This window comes from Perca flavescens, chromosome 15 (assembly GCF_004354835.1).
Source record: "Perca flavescens isolate YP-PL-M2 chromosome 15, PFLA_1.0, whole genome shotgun sequence".
Taxonomy (NCBI): domain Eukaryota; kingdom Metazoa; phylum Chordata; class Actinopteri; order Perciformes; family Percidae; genus Perca; species Perca flavescens.
The window spans coordinates 11,576,857-11,598,902 of NC_041345.1; the positions used below are offsets into that span (position 1 = coordinate 11,576,857).

The window sequence follows — 22,046 nt, forward strand, 5'->3', positions numbered from 1 at the left end:
ACTACACCGACCCCATGGAAGTATTAAGAGAACGACCGACCCCCAATTTTTGCATAGTATCGCGAGAAGTGAACAAACGCCCCCCCCCCCTCCGCCCCCCATTCTCACTGAGCTCTGCGTGTGCGACGCTGCGTGAGGGTGTTCGCCTGATGTCATTTGGCAGAAAGGGAGGCTGAGCTAACGGTGGGCACACACGAGTGGAAAGCATAACAATAACGTTAACGCTTTACCGTCCACATCGGGACTTATAACGTCTATTTTGGATTTAAATACGCAGCGTTAAATACCGACTCCTCACCGTGGTCCAAAGAAGAAGACGAGGTAAAGCTAACGGTCTGAAAGTACCAGATGCTATTCCAGCGAAGAGGGAGAACTGGCTCGAATAAGCAAGAGAGGGTGATGGGTTCCCGTTTTCCTGACGGCTAGCTAACGTTAACGTTAGACCTTCGTTGGAAACACGGATACTGCGAAGTGAGGGGGACTTGCTTTGCTTCTTCTCCACCTCCGTCTATGTGACATTGTGCCTGAAATGCTAGCGCGGTCTCGGCCGTCGAGCAGCCTCTGGGCCGCAGCTCGGCACACCGAGCCCGAATCTGGGAAATAGCTAGCTTGCTTGCTGCAGCTGTACCAGATGCTGCTGTTGCGGCTGCTGCTGCTAAACGGATCCGAAGGACAACACAAACAGTTCAGGGCCCCGGCGCTGAGTGAGCTATCGTTTTACCTTACTGGACTACAACGGGCATTTGCGATGTGATGCTTTTGTGCGTCGTTTTTGAGCCTTGTGTAGCTGGAGGCTCTTGCTTGCTTGACGCGAAGGAGCTAACGTTGCTGCAAAATGCACAGCAGAACCACAGCAGCAGGCTCCTGTTGAAGGGGGCGAGGTTTGACTGATAACAGATAACAACCCACCCTGAATCTCCTAACACTCGGTTCACATTTGGACTACGACCACCACATTTTTCCACGTCATTCACCGCTTCATAAGCTGGCGATATGGATAAACTAACGATCATTTCAGGGTGCCTGTTTCTGGCAGCAGATATCTTTGCAATAGCCAGCATTGCAAACCCAGACTGGATCAACACTGGTGAATCAGCAGGTAAATGAAGCAGGCCACAGCTGCCACTGAAAACTACCATTGTTTGTTTTTTCACTGCCACCACACCACATGACCATTTCCCATCCGATAATCTCCACAACAAAGATATGCTCCATTCATCTGCAGCAACATCTTTTGTCCTACACAGCAGTGTGTTCTTTGCATATTTATGGCGCTTCTTATTCACTAAAATATCAAGACCAATAATTACAATTTCATACCTGATTGATCAGCACCATGGACCTCTGCTGCGTCTAGGGTTAGTCTATAAAAATGTCAGAAAATCGAGAAAAACGGCCATCATAATTCGGGAAAAACAGAACAGAATAAATCGTTAAAATAGTCGTTAGTTGCAGCCTTTATTTCTGTCCACCGACTAGTTGATTAAGCGAAGTAATGTTTAATCCTGTATTCCTCTTGTGACTTGACATTTAAAGTGATCAATCTAATCAGCGATCACTTGAGGAACCGAAGCAGGTGCTCATTTGTGGTGTCCCTCCTGATTTTTGGAGAGAAGCACGTGCTGTTAGTCCTCTGCTTTATTTGTGTCGGTCCTGAAAACACATCAAGGCTATTGATAGACAGCTGCTCCTCTTTGTTCCCTCTGTAGGATGACAGATTAGTAACTGGGTCAGGGAGGGTCCATCATCTGCCAACACACACCTAACCTCTATTGGCTCCACAAAATATGCAATCCGTTCAAAAGTAATAATAGGATGCAAATGAAATGAGGGCACCATCTACAATGCATGCCATTTGATTGATTAGAGAGTTCCCATCTAAAGTTAGTTTACTACAGCCAAAAAGTGGGTAACCGTACAGAAAGTAGAAACTTCGCTACATTTAAACTGCAGTGTTGTGGTGTGTGTGTGTGTTAGAGCAGGTTTCCTACAGCGTGTCAATCACTGCTCATGCACACACATTCATTCTCCCTTGTGGGGGGAGGGGCTTAGGAGACAGTTTTGGGCTTTAGCAGAAAGGGGGAGGGACTGAGAAGTTGTCGATGTTACATTACAGCACCTTTTAATGCCCGACAAAGTGTTCATTATCAGGAATTAATGGACGATGGGGAGGCCAGAACCTTGCTAAATATATATTTTTTAAGACCATTTATATATTTTTATGCGTTTGCAATGAAAATTGAAAGTTTTTCAAACAATAAGTCCGTTTCCTTGGTAACACCGGAGGGTTTGACTAATACCTGGAACAAGCATTCCCATCCCATAAGGTTCTTATGCAATGAAAATGTTGGTCACTACTCCAGTAAATAGGACAGACTTTAGATATGTCTTATCTAAATATTTCTAGTCCACTCAGCTCATAGAACCCTTTAGCTCAGACCACTACCAACCAGACTTTAGCTAGCTAACGTTATTCTAGCAAGATCAAAAGTCCGTAACATTGTGTACGGTTGACAATCTGTAAATATAACTTCACAGTATGTTTACCAACAAGACAAGCTAGCTATCCAGCAATGCCATTGTCCCAAAATCAATATAAAGACTTTAATGAACAAATGATAGGCCATGTTTACTGTCGGCCACAGCCTGAAGTAGCGAGTTGAAAAGCGAACAGGATGTGAGATGGTCGCTAAATGTGAAACAAAGGAAGTTCAGAGAGGAAGTATAACTTGCATCTTGAAGCTTGTGTGTTAGCGCCATCCTGTTTTTTTTTGTCCATTTAATTTAGAACGGGAAACACTCAGTTTCCCCGGAACTCCTTAGTAGGTGTCCTATACCAATTTTTAATGGACACTAGGGCTGCTCCCTCTTAGTTGATTAGTCGACTAATCGGTCGTTTTGGTCTTAGTCAACTAAGATTTATATAGACGATTAGTCATGTTTTATGCTTTTTTCATGCTGAATGACTTATTTCCAAGAACTGTATGAGCACATCTCTGGTAAACACAAGAATTAAAGTGGCGCTTTTGCATGACTCTTTGCGGAGAAACTCCGATTTACAGATCTGTCGATTGAATCAACTAATCGATTAGTCAATACAATTGAACGAGTGTAAATTAATTTAGGTTTTTATTCTAGTCATTGTTCTGTAGTGTTCTTTAATCTAGGAAGGCAGTTAGTACATTTTAAGTATATATTCACCTTGGATAGTAGGTTACAGTTTCTGTCCATCTTGGTAAGGGATCAGCAGCAACGTAGTCCTATAAAAGCCTCTTTACATTATTGAGTCAATGGAAAAAATAAAAGCAGATTTTCATTATACAGCTGTACATTAACTAGAAATGCATCATAATGTGCACTTTAAATGCCAATGTACAAGACGTTTTTTGTGACAGAGCTTTGAGTGTAAATAAAAGATTCTGGATTAGTCTTTATGGGTTGGGTGTGCGGTCTCAACCACACACATTTGTGGTTAGTTTTTGCTGTACCACTTTAACCTAAATATCAAATAATGATTTATAACCCACTATAATGTAGTTGTAAGCAGATAAAAGTTTTTATAAGTATTTGTCTTCTGTGGGCACCAATGAGTGGAGACTGGTGTATGAACTTATAATAAAAGACAAACTTTATAGTAGAGTAGTAGTATAGTAAAACACAGTTGCAGTATATAGCTGCTTACAACTTCATTGTATAGTGTTATAGTAATTATAAATGTTAAATGGGGGCGTTAAAGTGAAGTCTGTTTAGGTGGTCTTCTTATTTTTACATTTCTTAGTTTCAACTTTATCCTCTTTGTCAGTACAGTCTTGCCTGTTTTGTCCATCTTAAAAGTCAAAACAAAAGACTTTTTTTGTTTTGACTTTTAAGATGGTCTAGGCATATTAAATACAAATTTACAGTTTCTATTTGGGGCTCTGTTACACTCTTTGGTTGGATTCTTAGGCCTCTATTAGAGCTGATGTCGCTAATTTATTAAGTTATATCGGAGTTAAACTATTTATCATGAGTGGTTTGCATTATTTTGTCAATCCCATTCAATAGACTAGTGTAGTGTTGGAAGTTTAGTTATTATGAAGTAAGAGCCCCTAGTGACTCCCCAGATTGTATTATCTCCAGTCAGCTGACCTTTGGTTCCCAGCTCTGTTGTTGTTTTGTTTGTTAGGGGTGCTCAGCACTTGACAACGCTCCTATGTAGGACCTCAATGTGTCTTCTTTGTACTCAGTGTCGAGAAACAGACATGTTCTCCTGGGCAGTTAGCAGCAATAAAGCTGCCTTCGCTCATTAAGTGTGTGTGGCTTTTGCCTCCTGTTTTGGTCAAGTGATTTGATCAAAGCTTTTGGAGAGCAAATCAAGAATACGTTAACAAACAAACATTTGAGGAAGGAGAAGTAGCACTACTGTAACACAACACAAAAGACAGAGTGTGTATCTATGACACTGTCCTCACTTCAGTGTGATATCCTCAGGCAATACCAGCTGAAGTTGATTTCCTGTGCTGAGCTTCAAGACAAAGCCATTGTTGCTGTAGTGTCCGCCACAAACTGATTCTCGTCCGCTGCTGACCGCCCTTGCAGATACTTGTCACCAGAGTGAATGTCATAGAGCCTGAATAACCTCTGATACACTCTGCTCAGTCAGTACCTTATGTGGTAAATTACTCAAACAGTACACAACTCCATTTACTATCATAACATCTAACAAATACATTGATGCATAAAATGCCACATTTGTTCGCTTATTGGGAAAAACAAACAAACATTGCATATAATTTCATATATAGTTTCAAATAGGAAACAATATAAATGTACAAAATGCATGAAAAAGACTAAGATTTGTCAAAATTGCAGTAAATAATCACTTGTGCACAGGAACGGCTTCTGTAATTATATAATTAAATACATATATAGAAATGAATGATGAAATGGAGGAATATTACATTTAGTTATTTTAGTTATTCTTTTTCAAAGCACAAGGACACACAGTGTCCCTGATGCAAAGCAACTGAAACCAGGCCCAGCCAATGTCATCTAGTTGCAGAGTTTTAGAGTCAGCAGTTTAGACCTGCATTTCAGTCCAACCTTTGCCTCCAACAGGAAAGGACAAAAACAGCAGCGCTGGTTTAGAACTACAGATGTAAACATGACTTGGTTTGAAAATTACGCTGTTTAGGACTGTAACAGTTTGTGTATTCGTGCCGAACCGCCGGGGTCACGGTTTGGTGCGCGCAGAATACACCGATGCAGATTAATTCGCGTGATGTGGAAATAAAGTTCACAAGCGCAAGTTTCGTCCAGAAGCCGTTCGTACAGTCAGGTGCTGGGGATTGCACAACAAGCTAATTAGTATGTGAGTCAGTCCCACTATGACGATAAAATACCAGACCTGCCTGCCGGTTCAACATGCTAGCGCACATTCGACGGGACAAGGAGAAAACAATGCAGATCCTAACTCCTTATCTCCGCTGCTTTCACGCTGCCTTTTAGACGCAAAAGCAGAACTACTGTACCGAATTTGCACCAAACTGTGACTCCTAAACCAGGGTATGAACCGAATGGTGACTTCTGTTTACTGTTACACCCCTAACTCGCACACAGAAAACAGCAGCTTTAAAATGAAAAAAAATAGCAGCTGTATCACTCACTGCCTGCAGGTGGCCCAAGTGTTTACTTTCATTCCATGTAGGTGATAGCATTACAACTGCTGTCTGCTTATTTAGCTTTTATATAGGCGCTGCAGGTTGTATATTAGATCAGACTAGCTTTGTCATTTAGCACTTATGTTGAAAGAATGCAATACTCTCTTGGGCTGGTCTAACATGGTTTGTATGCAAGTTTTGGCCGTACACAGCAGCTGTGCTCCAGTGCCCCAACAAGGCAAGTGGGTGCTTTAAAAGCCTCCAGCAGCAGCAGTGGCAGAAGACGCATCTGTTTGCTGCTTTAGCTTGCCTACTTGCTGCCCACCACAGTTCAGAGGCCTGTTTGACTCATCCCTCCAGAGCTTTGAAACAGCAGCACCCCCCCATATTCCACTAATGATAGCATCCTCATGCTGAAGATGAGCAGACTCGGACCTCATTTCCTCTCATTTGGACCGAGACATGGTGAGAGGAGTATTTTGATCATAGTATGCACAAAGTTGACGGCAGGGTAAGAGAGCCCGATGGGGGCGTGAAAGTGAGTAGGGCCTCAAAATACAGGATTTACCTATTCATTTCTGTATGTTAGAGACAGAGGGGCCATAAAGATTTGTTCGTAAACTAAAGAGAATCCATTTAGGCTGTTTCGAGCAGGCTCAAGGTATGGTCACAGTGGCTCTCTGTCCTGTTTACTTCAACTGAGTTCAAGCATTGTTTCTTACTTCGGTGGACTTGTAGGTCAGAGTTCACCTTTGATTAATTTTGACCCTGTGGATGTGCTCGATCAGTAGATAGACTGACATTGATTTGCTGTGTTTGGAAATGGTCATTATACTAGAGATGTGCCATCACCTTGTCAAGAACAATATCACTACTAGACTGCAAACTGCAGCATCACTCTCCCAGTTTGTGATCTTCCTGCCCAATATGTATTTATTACCCACAACTGAACAGCGACCTTACCTTTTATACAGCCAGATGCTCCCTTCACTCCTCACTCTGACTTTTGCCCATCATGTTTGCCAGAGGGTGAAAATGGGCCATTGGTGCTTAGTTGTACTTTTTAATGTCTTCCCTCAGTTAAAGAAATAATTTGACATTTTGGGAAATAGGCTTATTCGTTTTCTGTTACACGACAAGATTGGCTTTGTAGGGTTGTGTGTTTGCAAGTTAAGACAGAAGTGGAGTCTCCCATGTTAGAATGAAATATGTATCATGAACACAACCGTTGCTTTTTGACCATAAGTCTGACTTTAACAAAAACTGTTTGTGTCTGTGTGCGCGCCTGCTTGTTGAGTTGTTTACCTGCGTCCGTGTACCATAGCGTGCTTGCCTGTTGTAAGGCAGGAATTGCACAGAGAGCTAGTGAAACAGCAGGAGGCCAGAGGATCCAGGAGATCCAGGAGAAATGGTCATAAACCGGTGCCATTAACTGCAGCTTTCAAACTTTTGCTTAATGGTTTTCTGTTCCCAGCACAAGTTCCTGCTTTTTTTTTTACCTTGTTCGCCTCCCATACTTTGATTTGCTCAAGGTTACTTTGTTACCGACTTCAGTAATAGGCTGTTGAGTAAGCCTGTGAGCTATTCATGTGCCATTTTTATGTTTCTGCTATGGTTTCTGCACAGCGAGAATTGAATTGCATTAGCAATAACGTAAAAGTGAAGACAGAGAACATCCTTTTCAGTTTTTCCTTGGTTGCAATGAAAGGTGTACCCTAATGACAGCAATGCTGTGTGTAGTCTAAAATGTAGGTTTGTATGCCTGTAACAGCAGATCTAAAGCCCTCAGTTCTTCAGCTCCATAGCTAACTTTAACATCTACAGCTCCCAAGGGTTTTTTTAAACCACTTGCATTGTGTGCGTGGGTTGTTACTAGAACAGCAGTACTTTCAATGGGTGTTTTAAAAGGGGACAGGATTTCTTCTGGACCACCTGCAGAACGCACCACACCCCCGGAGCGACATGAACATTTTTCTCACACAGGCTTTGCTATTCTGTTCGTATTCAAGTGCGTTGGACTCAAAAGGGTTATTAGCAGCATTGTGTATTCATTGTGTAAATATACAAAGGGTTATAGCAGACAGGTTATAAAATGTCTGGATTTGGGTGCCAGACAGAGCAAGTAATGCACTTGACCTTCTGAAATTCTAGCTCACATACTTATCTTTATGACACGTCCGCCCACCTGCTGAGCCCCTGTTGAACTTTTATGATGTCGCCCACACAGACTTGCCTTTTCAGTGAATGGGTTATTTTGTGGTATTTTGTGTTTCTTTTTTCAGATAATGCCTCAAACATGTAGAGTAAATAACGTCCCTGCATTACTCTGAGAAGACATTGTGCCATTAAAGCTTCAATTCAGAATTAGCTTAGCCACATACCGTATATGTTTAGCAGTTTTACATAGATGGACAAAGTTTATTTAAAGGTTCCCTGGGGAGTTTTGGACCTCTTTTAGCGCTATGGAGTTATCCATGTGTGGGTCCCCATTTTGTTCATCTCGTGCACTCACACGAGGATGCACATGCCAATGGCCTGATCAACAGATGGTGGTAATGAGCCACCATATGCAACAAAAGCAGGAAAAAAGAAGACCGCTAGCAAAAATAAATTAAAATATAGCCTTTGAATTTGAAAGTTTTTAAAGTGTGGGGTTTATTAATTATGACATTTATAGCTAGTGCCATTTTAAGACTGAAGACTGAAAACAGTGTTGCGTTAAAGAAACGCAAGGAGCTGCGTTTGTCAGGGAGTGTTGCTTCAGGTACCTGTGTGACAAAGACATGCAATCCCAGAAGGTCAGTTTGATTAAAACATCAACGATTTTAAAGGATTATCAACGACCAGAACACGCTACAGTCGTTTGTGTCTTTTGCTGTTAACTTGTAAAGAAGAAAATGTTTTTAACCTCTGTTGAGACAATTGCCAGGTAAACTGCACAATTCTCTCATTCATGTTACAACGTAATTACCCGGGAATGTGTGCTTGTACCAATTTGATTGGCCAATGCAGTGCTCGCTGCAGGATGTTGCTGCAAAAAACCAAGTTTTATCTGCCTTGTGGCTTCATTGAAATGAAGAAGGGTGCTGCATTTTTCATGCAGTGCTGTTGTGTCTCTTTACACAGTATAACAACGTCCTATAATCTGTCTACAAATACAAAGTGTCCAATGCAGCATGGGGTGTAGGACAGCTCATCTGCCATCCCAAAAGACCACTATACATCATCCAAGTGTACTAAAACCCCTCTAATTTTTCAAATGAACATTTGCCCGAGACCTTTGATCAGCAGAGGCCTGAGTGATGCGATGCTGTTCTGCTTACTCAGGTAGAAAATCCCCTTGAGGACCTGCTCTAATTGAATGGCGTCCCTCCAGAGTGGCTGCACCACTGGCGCATGTTCCTGCTCGGAGTACTGGCCTTCACACTCGAGCTTTAGCAGAGCTCTGCTCATGACTCATAGTGAGACATGAGTCCATTTGACTCCTTGTCTGATCAATGATGGATGGGTAGAGTAGAACATCAGTGTGCATACTTAGATATTCAAAGATCCTAGCCAAAGACTAGAGATGAAGGAAGGCGAAGGTTATTGTCAAGTGTAGAAGTCTTTGACATATATTTACAGAGATACTGGGTCTCAAAAGCTGCTGAAAATTTGTCTTGATATCATTGTCATACTTGCGTTGGATGGATTCAGTAACTGACATGATTGATTTAGGCCTCACTATCTGTTCTTGAGTGTGAAAGCCCACGGAAAAAATATTGGCCGCCATAATTGAGCCCACCAGTGTGGAGAGAGCAACCCCCCCAGCTCCTCGCCAGCACTGAATTGTTGACTAACTAAAGGAGGTTTTCTCTTCTCTCCTCCTTCACTTGTTTCTCTTTCTCACTTTGACGTCAGCTGAGCTGCTACACTTTTGTCTCCCATCCTCCAAATTAGTTTTGCTGTTCAGTACAAGACAATAATTTTCATTCTTGTAGTTTTTTCACCCACAGTTTTTATTCAGGCCTTGAGGCATACTGTCACCCTTAAATATCTAGTCAAAGAAATTTGCATCACATGCGCAAATTGCGCAAATGTCCTCCGTGTAGGAAGTTTGCGTGCAGTGGGTCTCGGGCTGCCTCTACGTGTTTTTGACGTTTCAAAGCCACTTATCTTGTGTTTTAGGTGTCTTCTGCTAATAATGCACCGTGTTATCATTAGTTTTGGGACATTTTAGAATGAATGTCCTGGACAGCCCTAATTGTCCTGACAATTAGGGCTGTCAGCATTAACGCGTTAATTGTGATGTGATTATGGGCCGATCATAACACGTAAATTTTTTTTTTAATCTCATTAATCACATGCCACCCTTTATTAATTTATTTTCACTTCACTCTGCTTCGCGTCTTGCCTAACAGGCTACTATTTTGACCCTTTGCCGCACTTTGCCATACTTCCTCGTAACACATCCTGCTGCTGCAGGAATAGCAACGCGGATTTCGGTGCCACTGATATGCCTGCGCTTCTCTCTGATGCTCTGAAACAGATGTTAGAGGCAACAGAAACATCGCTGCACGTGACGCTAGCTAACACTACACTCGACAGCAGCTAATGTTAGCCTACCGCTAGCTAGTAGCTGGATTAAACACTGTTACAATGCTGACAGCTAACGCTAAACGGTGTAAAGTTTGTCTGTATTTCGCTGTAGAGGATTCCGGCACCGGGATGTAACCATCTGCAGCTGCTGTTGTCGGAAAAAACGCGTTCAATGAAACTGGTAACCTACAGCGTCGTGGGGCAAAGTTATTGTTAAATGCCCTTTTCCCATCTGGTGGTTGTTTTTGTCGTTCAACAGCTATTTACTAGTGAAATAAGTTATTGTTCTATAGTTATTACATTATTATGAAACCATTTAATTTTTACCATATGGCCTTAGCGATAAACAAGCCATTCTTTAATGTTACCGACATAAAAAAAAAACCGTCTTCTTTTTAAAGGTCCCATGACATGGTGCTCTTTGGATGCTTTTATATAGGGCTCGGTTTACACCCATCACCATTTCTAGCCACTGGGGGACCATAGGCAGGCTACGGGAATGCATATTAATGTTAAAAAACCTCATAAAGTGAAATTTTCATGCCGTGGGACCTTTTAAACTTGTTTTTTAAAAATCGGTTAAGGCACCGGTACCGTTTTTAAAAATACCGCTTTAGCACCGGTATCCAAACCAAACAATACCCTACCCTAATATTGACTCTAGATTTAAATGTGTGACTAGATTCACACATTTTCCTTTTGTTTACAGTAAATAAATAATAATAAACATACAAATCTTAAAATCAAGTTCATAAAGTAACTTTCTTTGCGTTCATTTGATTCCCAATCAATATACACTGGTAAGAATTGCTTTCCATTGTATAGAATATGTACTTAAAACAGTTCTGAAATTCAGCGATTAAAAAAAACAAACAAAAAACGTTCGACAGCCCTACTGAAAATATAAATGAACACGAATCCAACTTATTGGCAAAGATAACTGCAATTTGTGAAAAGAAAAATACATTGAGGATAGGCTTACTGGCCTAAAGGTAAGTTAGCCACTACTGTAGCCATTCACAGATACAGTTAGGCTTAAGGATTAACTGTGCAATTCAGGGGGTCCCTGCGCTGTCTCTCTGTCAATTGAGGGGGGCCTTGGCCTAAAAAAAATTGAAGACCCGTGGTTTATTTGCATTTTGTTTGCTGTGTTGCATTAAATTCTGATAGATGATTCCCAACTCCTGTGTTACATGTTACGGACCAGTTCTGGGGCTACCAAGTTGTGAGGAATCAAATGATTCTGCAAAAAAAAATTGTACATTAGGTTATTTTAGCAGTAATTACATTGAACTTGCCATGGTCTGATCTCTGCTTAGCTACTCAATCTGTGCATGTTGTTATCCTATTTTTCTATTTTTCAGAGAATTTATGAGAGCTCAACAGTTTCTTCACAGGAGGTAGAGGAAATAAAAGGCCTCATGTGTGTTAAAATATTCAAACTGCAAAAAAGGGTTGAGACTCCCTGTCATAGATCACCTGGTAAACCCAATATTCAGTGTTTTTTGTGTGCTTGTTTAATGACGAATTAAAGTGAAAACCTCCTCAACAACCTCTATCTGCAGGTGCCCTTACAGTCGGTCTAGTCCGACAATGTCAGACCATCCACGGAAGAGACCGGACCTGTATTCCACCTCGGCTGCCCCCAGAGTGGGTCACTACACTTTTCTTCATCATCATGGGCATCATCTCCCTCACAGTCACCTGTGGACTGCTCGTGGCATCGCACTGGCGCCGAGAAGCCACCAAATACGCCCGATGGATCGCCTTTACTGGCAGTAAGTGAACCAGACAATGACATTCACGCTGAATGAAATTGTTTTGCTTTACTGGACTTGCCATCAGCACAATTCTCCCTGGAGCTATCTCACCTTCTTCTCTGTCTCACTGCATCTGTCCTGACATAACCTATAGAAAGTCACCTTTGCAGCATTAGTATTCTCATGGACATAGTCTCTTTAGGGAAGGGAATAATAAAAGGAGAAGTGATGAGGTTGAATCATCACACAAAATTGACCCTGTTATGCGCTGCTAATTTAGATGTATAGATAAGTGTGTCGTAAAAAACTCCAAGTGTGTGTGTGTGTGTGTGTGTGTGTGTGTGTGTGTGTGTGTGTGTGTGTGTGTGTGTGTGTGTGTGTGTGTGTGTGTGTGTGTGTGTGTGTGTGTGTGTGTGTGTGTGTGTGTGTGTGTGTGTGTGTGTGTGTGTGTGTGTGTGTGTGTGTGTGTGTGCGTGCGTGTGTGCGTGCGTGCGTGCGTGCGTGCGTGCGTGTCGTGCGTGCGTGCGTGCGTGCGTTCATGAGTTTTTTTTCCTGCATGCTTAACGACTCCTCTTGCTCCCTGAAGCTGATTTATTGAGTAATGCAGCTCCTCTGATACCAGAGTGGGTGGCTTATGTGCCACAGCATTTCTCTAGTGTTTTCTCTCCCTCTTTGCCTTGAACATCGCCACTCTTCATTTTTTTTTAGATGTATTTCCAGCACTCGATAATAACCCATCCACCATCTCGTGCACCGTGGCTGGGCTGGTTTCGTAAGGCTGTGTGGGAGGGCGGAGTTTGATTGGGCTGTTAAGGGAATAGGCGGCGTAAAGCACACTTGTACAGTTGGAGCAGTGGCCTGTGAAGTCACAATGCTCTGTATTATTGTTTGTAAGCAGGGTGCATTTTTCAGGACACTGGCTTTTTTGTTCTGCAGATTTGAACAAACACCCTGTGCTTTCCTCAAGTTTTTTTGTCTGCCAGGCCAAATGCAGATTTGTTATTAGGTTTTGTAACGTTTCCTAATTCCCGATGAATCACCACTTTCTCCACAAACGTGTCTGTCTGTCCGGTAAGCACAAATCTGTGTTGGCTAAATTGGATGGTGTTGACTCATTGTTAACCATCACACTTGAAGGAAAGGAAGGCAGTTGCCATGGAAACAGTGATAATTTGTCACCCTTGTTTAGCTTCTGTTGGCCATAGTAGACGAGAGGTAAATTGTTGTTATTCTTTTTAATGATGATTATCACTTTAAATCCAAAAATAAGGTTTGTTGGCTTGGTTTGTTGTAAGAGAAGGATAAATCATCACTTTATTCTTTTTTAAGACCACCATTAGCTGACACTGTAGAGACTGATGGTCTTCCTGGGATCCTCTTGAGCCTGGTTGAAGTGTAGGATGAAAAGGCAAAATTGAAATGAGCTGTTTTGTTTCAAAACCTCTCTGCTGATGGCTGAGTAGGGGAGAAGTTAAGTGAGGAAATGGGTGGGAGCTTAAATGAGTAAAGAAGGCAAGTTGCGTGAAAAAAACATGTTTGTACAGGTAAAGAGCCAATGTAAAGACGCAAATGGACGTGGAGGGACGAAGAATAAAGTGAAGTTGGTTGTAAGGAGACGGGGGTGGTGCATTCAGGGCAGCCAGGTGTTGAAGGTTGAGAGAAGGTGGGCAGTCTTAAGTGTAACTGGGTCCAGGCCTCCGGCACCTGAATGGACAGCTTTGTATGACCTGCACAGACCCGCCTCTGTGTCGCTACACACACACACACACACACACACACACACACACACACACACACACACACACACACACACACACACACACACACACACACACACAAGCAGTGTTTCCCCAAGTGGGGTAATAATAAATATGCAAGAATATGCAGTTTACTATAACATAAGACAAAGAAAGGCAGCAAATCCTCATATTTGAGGAACTGGAACTAGAGGATGTTGAACATTTTTGCATGGAAAAGGTAAAACGATGAAACAATTATCCAATGTGACATCATGACTTTGCGTAAACATACACGCCACTTTCCTAAAGCCAAGAGGCGTGTTATCAGTACGCATTTTCAACTGTCCGTGTGTATGTCTACTAGGGCTGCAACTAAGTATTATTTTAATAATTGATTAATCTGTCGATTATTTTTTCGATTAATTGATGAATTGGATAAAGAAAAACAAAAAAGCATTCATTTACATCAACTCAATACATACATACATGTTGTTTTAGTTAATAGTTGTGTAAAGGTAAGTAACCCAAATAGCAGATACAGACAGAAAGACAGACAGACAGACAGACAGACAGACACACACACACACACACTTATTCATTAAATTATTACCATCATTGTAGTAAGTGCAAGTTCATTTATACACCACACACAAATATATTTGTCAACAATAACTGATATGGGACAAAGCACATCATATATACATAACAGATTGAAAAATGAATGGGCCAAAAAAGGCGAGTGAATAAAACCGTGTCTTTAGTCTTGCAAACTATACCACCCCTGCTTTATTACTGTTATTAACAAGCTAACGCTAGCTTGTCATGCTAGTCTGCTGGATAACGAGTAAACAGCAGCACTAGAAGAGCTACTGGAGGGACGGTACGTTCCTCACTTCAGAACGGAACAGAAGTAGGATAGTGTAGTGACTTTACGGTCCGTGTACTTGGCGGCCAACGGATTTTGGTTTTGAAAGGAAAAAAACAAAAACGAGAAACGGCCAGTTTCCCAATTACCATTAGTAAATAGAAAAACAAAAAACAACCCATTATTCGTTTTTTGTTTTGATATTAAAAAACGGAAAACAAAAAACTATCTCGTTATCCGATTTAAAGTAAAGGTAGCTAATTTAAAATGTAGAGTTAGTTACTTTTTTAACCTCCAAAAATCACATTTATATTGATTTTATATCTTATTTATACTAATTATAGCCCTGTTTGTTTGACAGATATTGTTGTATTAAATCGGAGTCTTTTGCGATTTGATAAGGGAAAGCCATATCATGGTTTCGATTTTAGTTTGTTTGACAGATATTTGCCAAAGCAATGGCGCAAAACAACGTTAGAGACCTTTTATGTGAAAATGAGAAATTTTGAAAATGTTTTCGCTTCATTATTATTATTATTAGATTATGATGGTTGTCTTGTTGTGTAGACTCATTTTTGATGAATGAGAGCAGCGCTAATCTCCTGTGACCACTTCATAATAAAAGTCAACTTGTGTTTCGCCACAAGTCCCTGCTGAGCACACCACCTCCGCACACTCATCTCAGAAAACCCCCGTATCGTTACAAACTGTGAACCCAACGCAGCTGTTATATCCCCACAATACATCCCATTCTTTCGGTTTTCTAATATAAAACGAGCATATTCGTCTATAAACATTTTATGTCTATCATTCTAACTGTCCATGGTCTCATGGGTCTCATTGATGTCCAAATGATTTCCGGGTATGCAGCCGCTTACTACCTACGATCGCTTCCGGGTCACGGAAAAAATTAATGAGGAATAAGACTTATACACACTTTAATTTCCAAGTTCCATCTACAAACACATCAAAGAAAATCGGATAACGAGATAGTTTTCGTTTTCCGTTTTTTAATATCAAAACAAAAAACGAATAATGGGTTGTTTTCCGTTTTTTGTTTTTCTATTTACTAATGGTAATTGGGAAACTGGCCGTTTCTCGTTTTTGTTTTTTTCCTTTCAAAATGAAAATCTGTTGGCCGCCAAGTACACGGACCCTTTACCCTGCTGTTGAACTCCCTTCCTCCTCATCAAGGACTCCAACATGTTTACGTTTTAGGTGCTGACTCATCACCGTGGTGCGCCCGTGCCATGCCGTGTCGCTTTTGCTTATCTTGCAATTAACACGTTTCTGATATATTTAGTGTGAAATGCTCCCACACTTTGGATGACTTGGGTCGTACTGATTCTCTGCCTCCGCCGAGTGTTTCAGAACAACGTTACGGGTCTCTCCGGTCTCTCTCCGTATTTCCTCTACCCCCGCTCTGCTCTTTTTTTATATAATGGACCAATAGACCCCGTTGCTCTGGACGGAGACCAGTGAAGGCTATTAGACATTGACATATATAAAATGGACCAATAGACCGCGTTGCTCTGGACGGAGACCAGTGAAGGCTATTAGAAGCACTTTTCCGGTGATCTCTTGCTTTACTGCGCAGCCTCCAACTGAGAGAGACAACGTAAATGTGACGTGAGCAACGTGTCTGAAAGTTGTAAGTCTTCTGGTAGCTGTGACAAGAGAAATCTCAATCATTCCCAATCTTTAGAAACGGAGAGTGTAGGTGTATGTAAGGAGATAACGTAGGCACAGGCTAATTATTGCTAACTAACATGCTAGTTAACATTAGTAATTAAACCTAAACAGCTCATGTAAGTCGAAACTGCCTGTGAGCTTCTCCTGTACTATACGGTAATTCCTCTATTGTGCGACAGTAAGTCACTTGGTTATGACACAATCGTTAGCTTATTTTTATAAAAACGTCTGCTATGGAGCCATAACGTGAGGTACAAGGTAATGGAGCCTTTTATACATTGTCGTGTTTCTTAAGAAATAAACAAATAGTCTTTAAACGCTTCAGATGTAAAGTTATTCGCAGTCAAGTGACGTAAAAAAAAAATGGCGGTCAGTGTAATGCTAACAAGAGGTGATCGCTTTGTAGCAACAAAATGGCGCCATCGGAGGTTCGCGTTCTGAAGCAAAGCTTACCCCCTTGGGTTCAACTAAATTTTTTTTTTATCTCCGCGACTAGGTGGCGTAATAGTTGCGCAACACAACGAATTGATAATTAAATTCATTGCCAACTTTTTTTGTAATCGAATTTTATCGATTCGTTGTTGCAGCCCTAATGTCTACGTTGTATACAGCTGACTGCAGTCTGCAACGTCTATCTAAAGCCACGTTGCGTGTGGGGGTTGGGTTGAAAAGAAAAAACTGTTTGGATCAGGAAAAGAAGAACGGGGTTGGGTTTAGGAAAAAAACAAACATGGAAAGGAAACATCACACGAGGGACGTGATCCCCGCTCTCCTGGGTGAATGTCCTGTGTTTTACCCATCCGCCACCCCAACCAACCTCCTTAAGCAGATTTTCGGCCTTTCATACAGCGTCAATTCAAACGCAATCGCAAGGTAATGTAAGTCAATGGAGGCCAAACGGCGTTGATAAACACGCGAAATAGCGAGTATGCGTCTTTATAATCATCGCATATGAATTGGGGTGTCATACATACGCCACTTCATGAGATCAGTCTGAATTATCTGAATAGTTGCAAGTTAATTTTCTGTCGATTTAACTAAATGAATAATAGACTCATTGTTACAGGTCTATTATTTAAGTGCAGCGGTAACGTCTGTACTAGACATTAGTGCTTTATAAGTCATTAGTTTATCCGCTAAGATACTGTAGTTTCACCAGCAGCAGGCGAAACAAGTGTGCCATCAGTTCAGGCTACCTAAGAGAAGCAGTGGACCGTGAGGTACACTTCAATTAACTCACTGTCAAAGCTTGCAGGAATAATGCTGAGCTGTATCTTTCTGGCTCCACTTTAGCTTACCTTAGCCTGTATCCTTTTGCAATCATACTGCCCCTCATAGATAAACACATTACCCGAGCAATAAGCAGGCAAAATGACAGACGTAAATAGTAGCTTGTATGTGCTTTCTGATGCAAGTTTACCAGACATTGTTCATTTATGCTCGCTGGAGACGTCTGACCAGTTAGTCAACGCAACACGCACCTTAGCACCTTAGTGTGTATGTGTGTGTATATATGTATATATGTGTATATATATGTATATATATATATATATATATATATATATTGTTTTTCAGAAAGTACAGTGACAAAAATGGTTAAAAGGGCCATAATACTATGAAACCTGGTCATCTGTCAGACTCTGTTAATCTTGATGTTATGATATATTGTAAGAGATACCGTTCATACCATGGTTGCCATCCCATGAATATCTCTGGTTTCATTAGGATATTGTGGATAATGTTCCAAATAAATTAGCAGGTCTGATCGATGGCAGTATTGGATTTTTATATTTGCATCAATGTTGTGTGTACAAATTGTATTACACGCGTACACTTTTCAGGTATTGAAATTGCTGGATTAGCCAAAAACAAATATTCCAGTCTGTTTATTTAATCCATATCGCCCACTTCTCATTAGATATAATGTATAGATATAATCTTTAGGGGGGGAATATTGATTAATGGCCACAAAATGTCTTCTAATCCTAATATCCAGATGTCTGTATTACTCCAGACTCATCTAGCTGCATAACATGACAAAACTGTAAAAAGGCAACATCAGTGAGCTTTTTGAGACCTGGAAAAGTCATCCCTCAGGTACTGAACATCTCTGCTAATTGGAAAGAAAGGGTGAAAGTTAAAAATGGCTTCATGTGCTGTCAAATGGATTACACACTGTTGAGGTAACCAAAATAATTTCACTCAGCCTCAGTTAACTTTAAAGAACTGTCATATCTAGTATTGAAATACTTGTAATTCTGCTTAAAACTAAGATGGTTAAACTTTAGAGTTTATGTAGCACACACAGTAGCATATAACGGGTCACATTTCCCCACCACCACCATTCTAAGACATCATTCCAGGAAGAAATGTTGATCCGACTGTGCTCTTTGAATGCAACAATAGTTATTTTTAAGTACATGAAGCCATTCCACAAGTTCTGCACAGCCATTGATCTGTGTTTGACAAAAGTCTCACCGTTTGCTTGGCTGTTTTAACGTCACTGTGTGTTACAGAAGTGTACTGAGAGCTGGACCAAAAGCTTCAGGGATGTATACTAATAACATATTTAAAGGAAATGGAAAAAGGGAGCTCTTCTAATTAGTGACAACTTTGCTATCCGATCACAGACACCTACTTTCTGGACAGTATGATAAGTCGTGACTTCACCCCTGACCTCTGCTTTGCTTTGCAGCTGTAAACATGCTGTGCAGAACATCACAACATGCTCACTGTTTATTAGAGGGTTAATTTTCCTCTGAAGTTTTTGTCATGCACATGCGTATTTAGAAAAAGCCAATTAAAAAAAAGTCTGGTTAAAGGGGAACTCTGCTGATTTTACACATCAAAGTGTGTTTTCATGTGCTGGGGAGTAGAGTCAGTTTTTTTTGGGTGGTGGGGGGGGGTTAATGGTTGGAGTTAAAAGAAGGGAGCATACCACACCTCCTAGCCAATCTTCATCTCAGCTTGCTAGCATAGCCTGCTCTATCGATTTCAATCCTCTGTCCATTGTGAATCTGACATGTAATAGGAGGGCATTGCTAAATCAGAGGACTACTCTTTTAAATTAGGTTTCTCTAATGCAGGGGTCTTCAACATTTTTTAGGCCAAGGACCCCTTAGCTGAAAGAGAGACAGAGCAGTGACCCCCTACTACATAGCCTATATTGTATACAATTGAGTTTCTTATTATACTGGGCCAGATTTGTACATAATATTTTAATATTAAACATACATGTGGAAGCACAGTGAATCCTTAAGCTCAAATATATATGTGAATGGCTACCCTTACCTTGATTAGTAAAGCCTGTCATCAATGTTGTGTAAATGAAATGTTAGTTTTTTACACGAAAAGGCTTATTTGCCTTTCTTTTCTTGCATTTGTTGTATTAATGGTAATGTATTTTTTTTTTTTTTTTACTTTAAAATTCTAATAGATTTATAATAATAATAATTTGGCCCTGCCCCCCTGCAGTGACTCTGAGGACTCCTTACGGGTCGCGGACCCCCTGTTGAAGACCTTTGCTCTAATCCCATACCATTCTTGACGAAATCAGGTGCAGAAAGCGGACTATAAGCCGGTTTACTAAATTGCATAAATAATCACTGAGTGGTATGGTATGGTAAATTTGTTTCAGTCGGCCACAGTTCAAACAAAAATAACCTAGATGCACAGTAGGTTTGTAATCATGCGTCTGACGAAAGGTTTCTCTCAGTAATTTGAAGCTCTTATGTAACATCTAGTGGCAGCTGTAGGAAACTACAACATCAGCTTATGTGTTGCTTCCTGCAGTCTTTCATGTTTGTCTTGACTTTAATGTAGGAAAGTCTATTTCAGGATTGAACTTGCAGCGTGTCAACGGCTGGATGTTGCGGTTTAGAAAGCCTGAAATCCGATCACTGATTTGCGCCTTTAAGCACGTAGAGAAATTTAAACCGTGTTAATCAGCCTGAGTTTGTTCTAAAGAGCTTATTTATGGTTCATGGAGAAACATTTACTGATACTAATGCTGCCTTCAAGTGGTGTCAGAAATACAGTAAATCTGTGGTGAGCTCAAGGATAATACTTGATAATGATACAGTTTTATCCACAAATAATGCTAAGCCACACAAAAGTATGACTTTACTAACTTCAAGACTGACATTAAATCAATCATCTTTTTAGAGATTTGCCGAAACATTTGACTGCGGACGAATGCTGCCGACAGGCAATATCAGAAGTATTGTAATTGAAAGGTAGAAATACAAACAACCCAACAGAATGGCAAACGTAACATGTAAAGAGTGAATTCTTTTGAGTTTTCAGTACTTATGCTATCGTAACTTGGTTTCATCCATAGCCATATGTTTTCGCCAGAGTTTCACTTTTTGTCCTGCTGTGATTACAGACGTGTCTGAACTAACCACCGACTCGAGACAGTTACCCTTAAAAGGTCGAAGGGCTTATGGAAAATGGTGTTCGTTAAAGGTTGCTAAAAACCAGAAATATGAAATAAACAAACAATGATATTTTGCAAAAACAAAACCTACCATGCTTTTCTTGACATATGTAGTGATCCACACGGCATACTGTTGCATGAAATGCTCTGTTCCATGGCCGTGTTTTTAGTTCTTTCTTCTGGAATAGAAGTCTCTATACGTGACAGTTCCATCTGCCAGTGCTGGTAGAAAGTTCCCGTTTAAGCGCTGATAACACTGATCTTGGCGTAAAATGTGGGGTTCCCCCAATTGCTGGTGTGGTGATTATAAACTGGGCGACTCTGATGTGTTGCTTGATATTCTGTTAGTGTATATTTGTCAGAATAATGTGCTATCTACGACATGTAACATATCTTTTAATGTTAAAACCCAAAGGTTAAATGCCATTTAACGGAAACATTTTGTGTCACAGTGCGTTTTGACTGAGTCTCTCATCTTCCTAAAAAGCACAAGGGTCTGCTTTGTGTAATTGCTTTCTCAAAGCTATTTGAAAGGCACTATTGGAGGTCGCTAATGAACTTGCTGAAATCTAATTCAATTTGAGCAGCCTATGCTTCCTGCTCAAGTGGAGTGAGTTCATGCTTAATTTTCTGCACCTTGTGTGGAGAACAAAGGCTAAAACAATGACTGAGGTCGGATCTTCTTTTGCGTCCCATCTTTTATTTCTTTTGCAATAGGAGGTGTCTGTACAGAATCATAGGATATTTTATGTTTAAGTGTACAGTAGGCTAACATTTTCTCTCTCACTCCTTCCTTCCAGTGATCCTGTTCTGCATGGCGGCGCTCATCTTTCCCATAGGCTTCTATATTAACGAGGTGGGAGGCCAGCCGTACAAGCTGCCCAACAACACAGTGGTCGGCTCCTCGTACGTGCTGTTTGTCCTCTCCATCTTCTTCACCATAGTGGGACTTCTGTTTGCAGGCAAAGTTTGCCTCCCAGGCTGAGGACTCGACCATGCTCGCCTGTGGACCGACACCAGAGGCTCTGAAAATGTTACGGGATTTACACAAACACACAATGACTGAAAATCAAAAACAACAAACTCTGACCAGAAGTCTGAAACAGGGAAGTCTTTGATTATGTGTCAAGGGGCCGCAGCACCGCAGAGTACCGAACGACAAAAAAAAAAAAAAAAAAAAAGAGACAACGAACAAAACACTAAAAGGAGGGGGCATGGGCACAAAGGGGTGAAAAAACGGACAGCCGAGGTTGTCGCAGCACCGTGCCACTGTTGATTTTAAATATGGCTGTCACGGTTGTTGTTCTGTTGGAAAAGGGTGCTTAATCTGCTGCT

General features: G+C 41.0%; 1 protein-coding gene across 1 annotated transcript; it reads left to right on the forward strand.

Annotated features, from left to right (window-relative positions):
• The first annotated feature begins 103 nt into the window (after positions 1 to 103).
• mosmoa (modulator of smoothened a) lies at positions 104 to 21,892 on the forward strand. Its single transcript, XM_028600643.1, has 3 exons — positions 104 to 1,099; positions 11,783 to 11,995; positions 21,512 to 21,892. The coding sequence occupies exons 1-3, from the start codon at positions 994 to 996 to the stop codon at positions 21,694 to 21,696; spliced, it is 504 nt and encodes a 167-aa protein (XP_028456444.1). The 5' UTR covers positions 104 to 993; the 3' UTR covers positions 21,697 to 21,892.
• The last annotated feature ends 154 nt before the right edge of the window (positions 21,893 to 22,046 follow it).

Bases quoted from the DNA above. Each gene is read 5' to 3' on its own strand.
- mosmoa (XM_028600643.1), top strand. From the start codon at position 994: ATGGATAAACTAACGATCATTTCAGGGTGCCTGTTTCTGGCAGCAGAT. The intron at 1,100-11,782 runs GTAAATGAAGCA...CTCTATCTGCAG, and splicing joins CAACACTGGTGAATCAGCAG to GTGCCCTTACAGTCGGTCTA. The intron at 11,996-21,511 runs GTAAGTGAACCA...CCTTCCTTCCAG, and splicing joins ATGGATCGCCTTTACTGGCA to TGATCCTGTTCTGCATGGCG.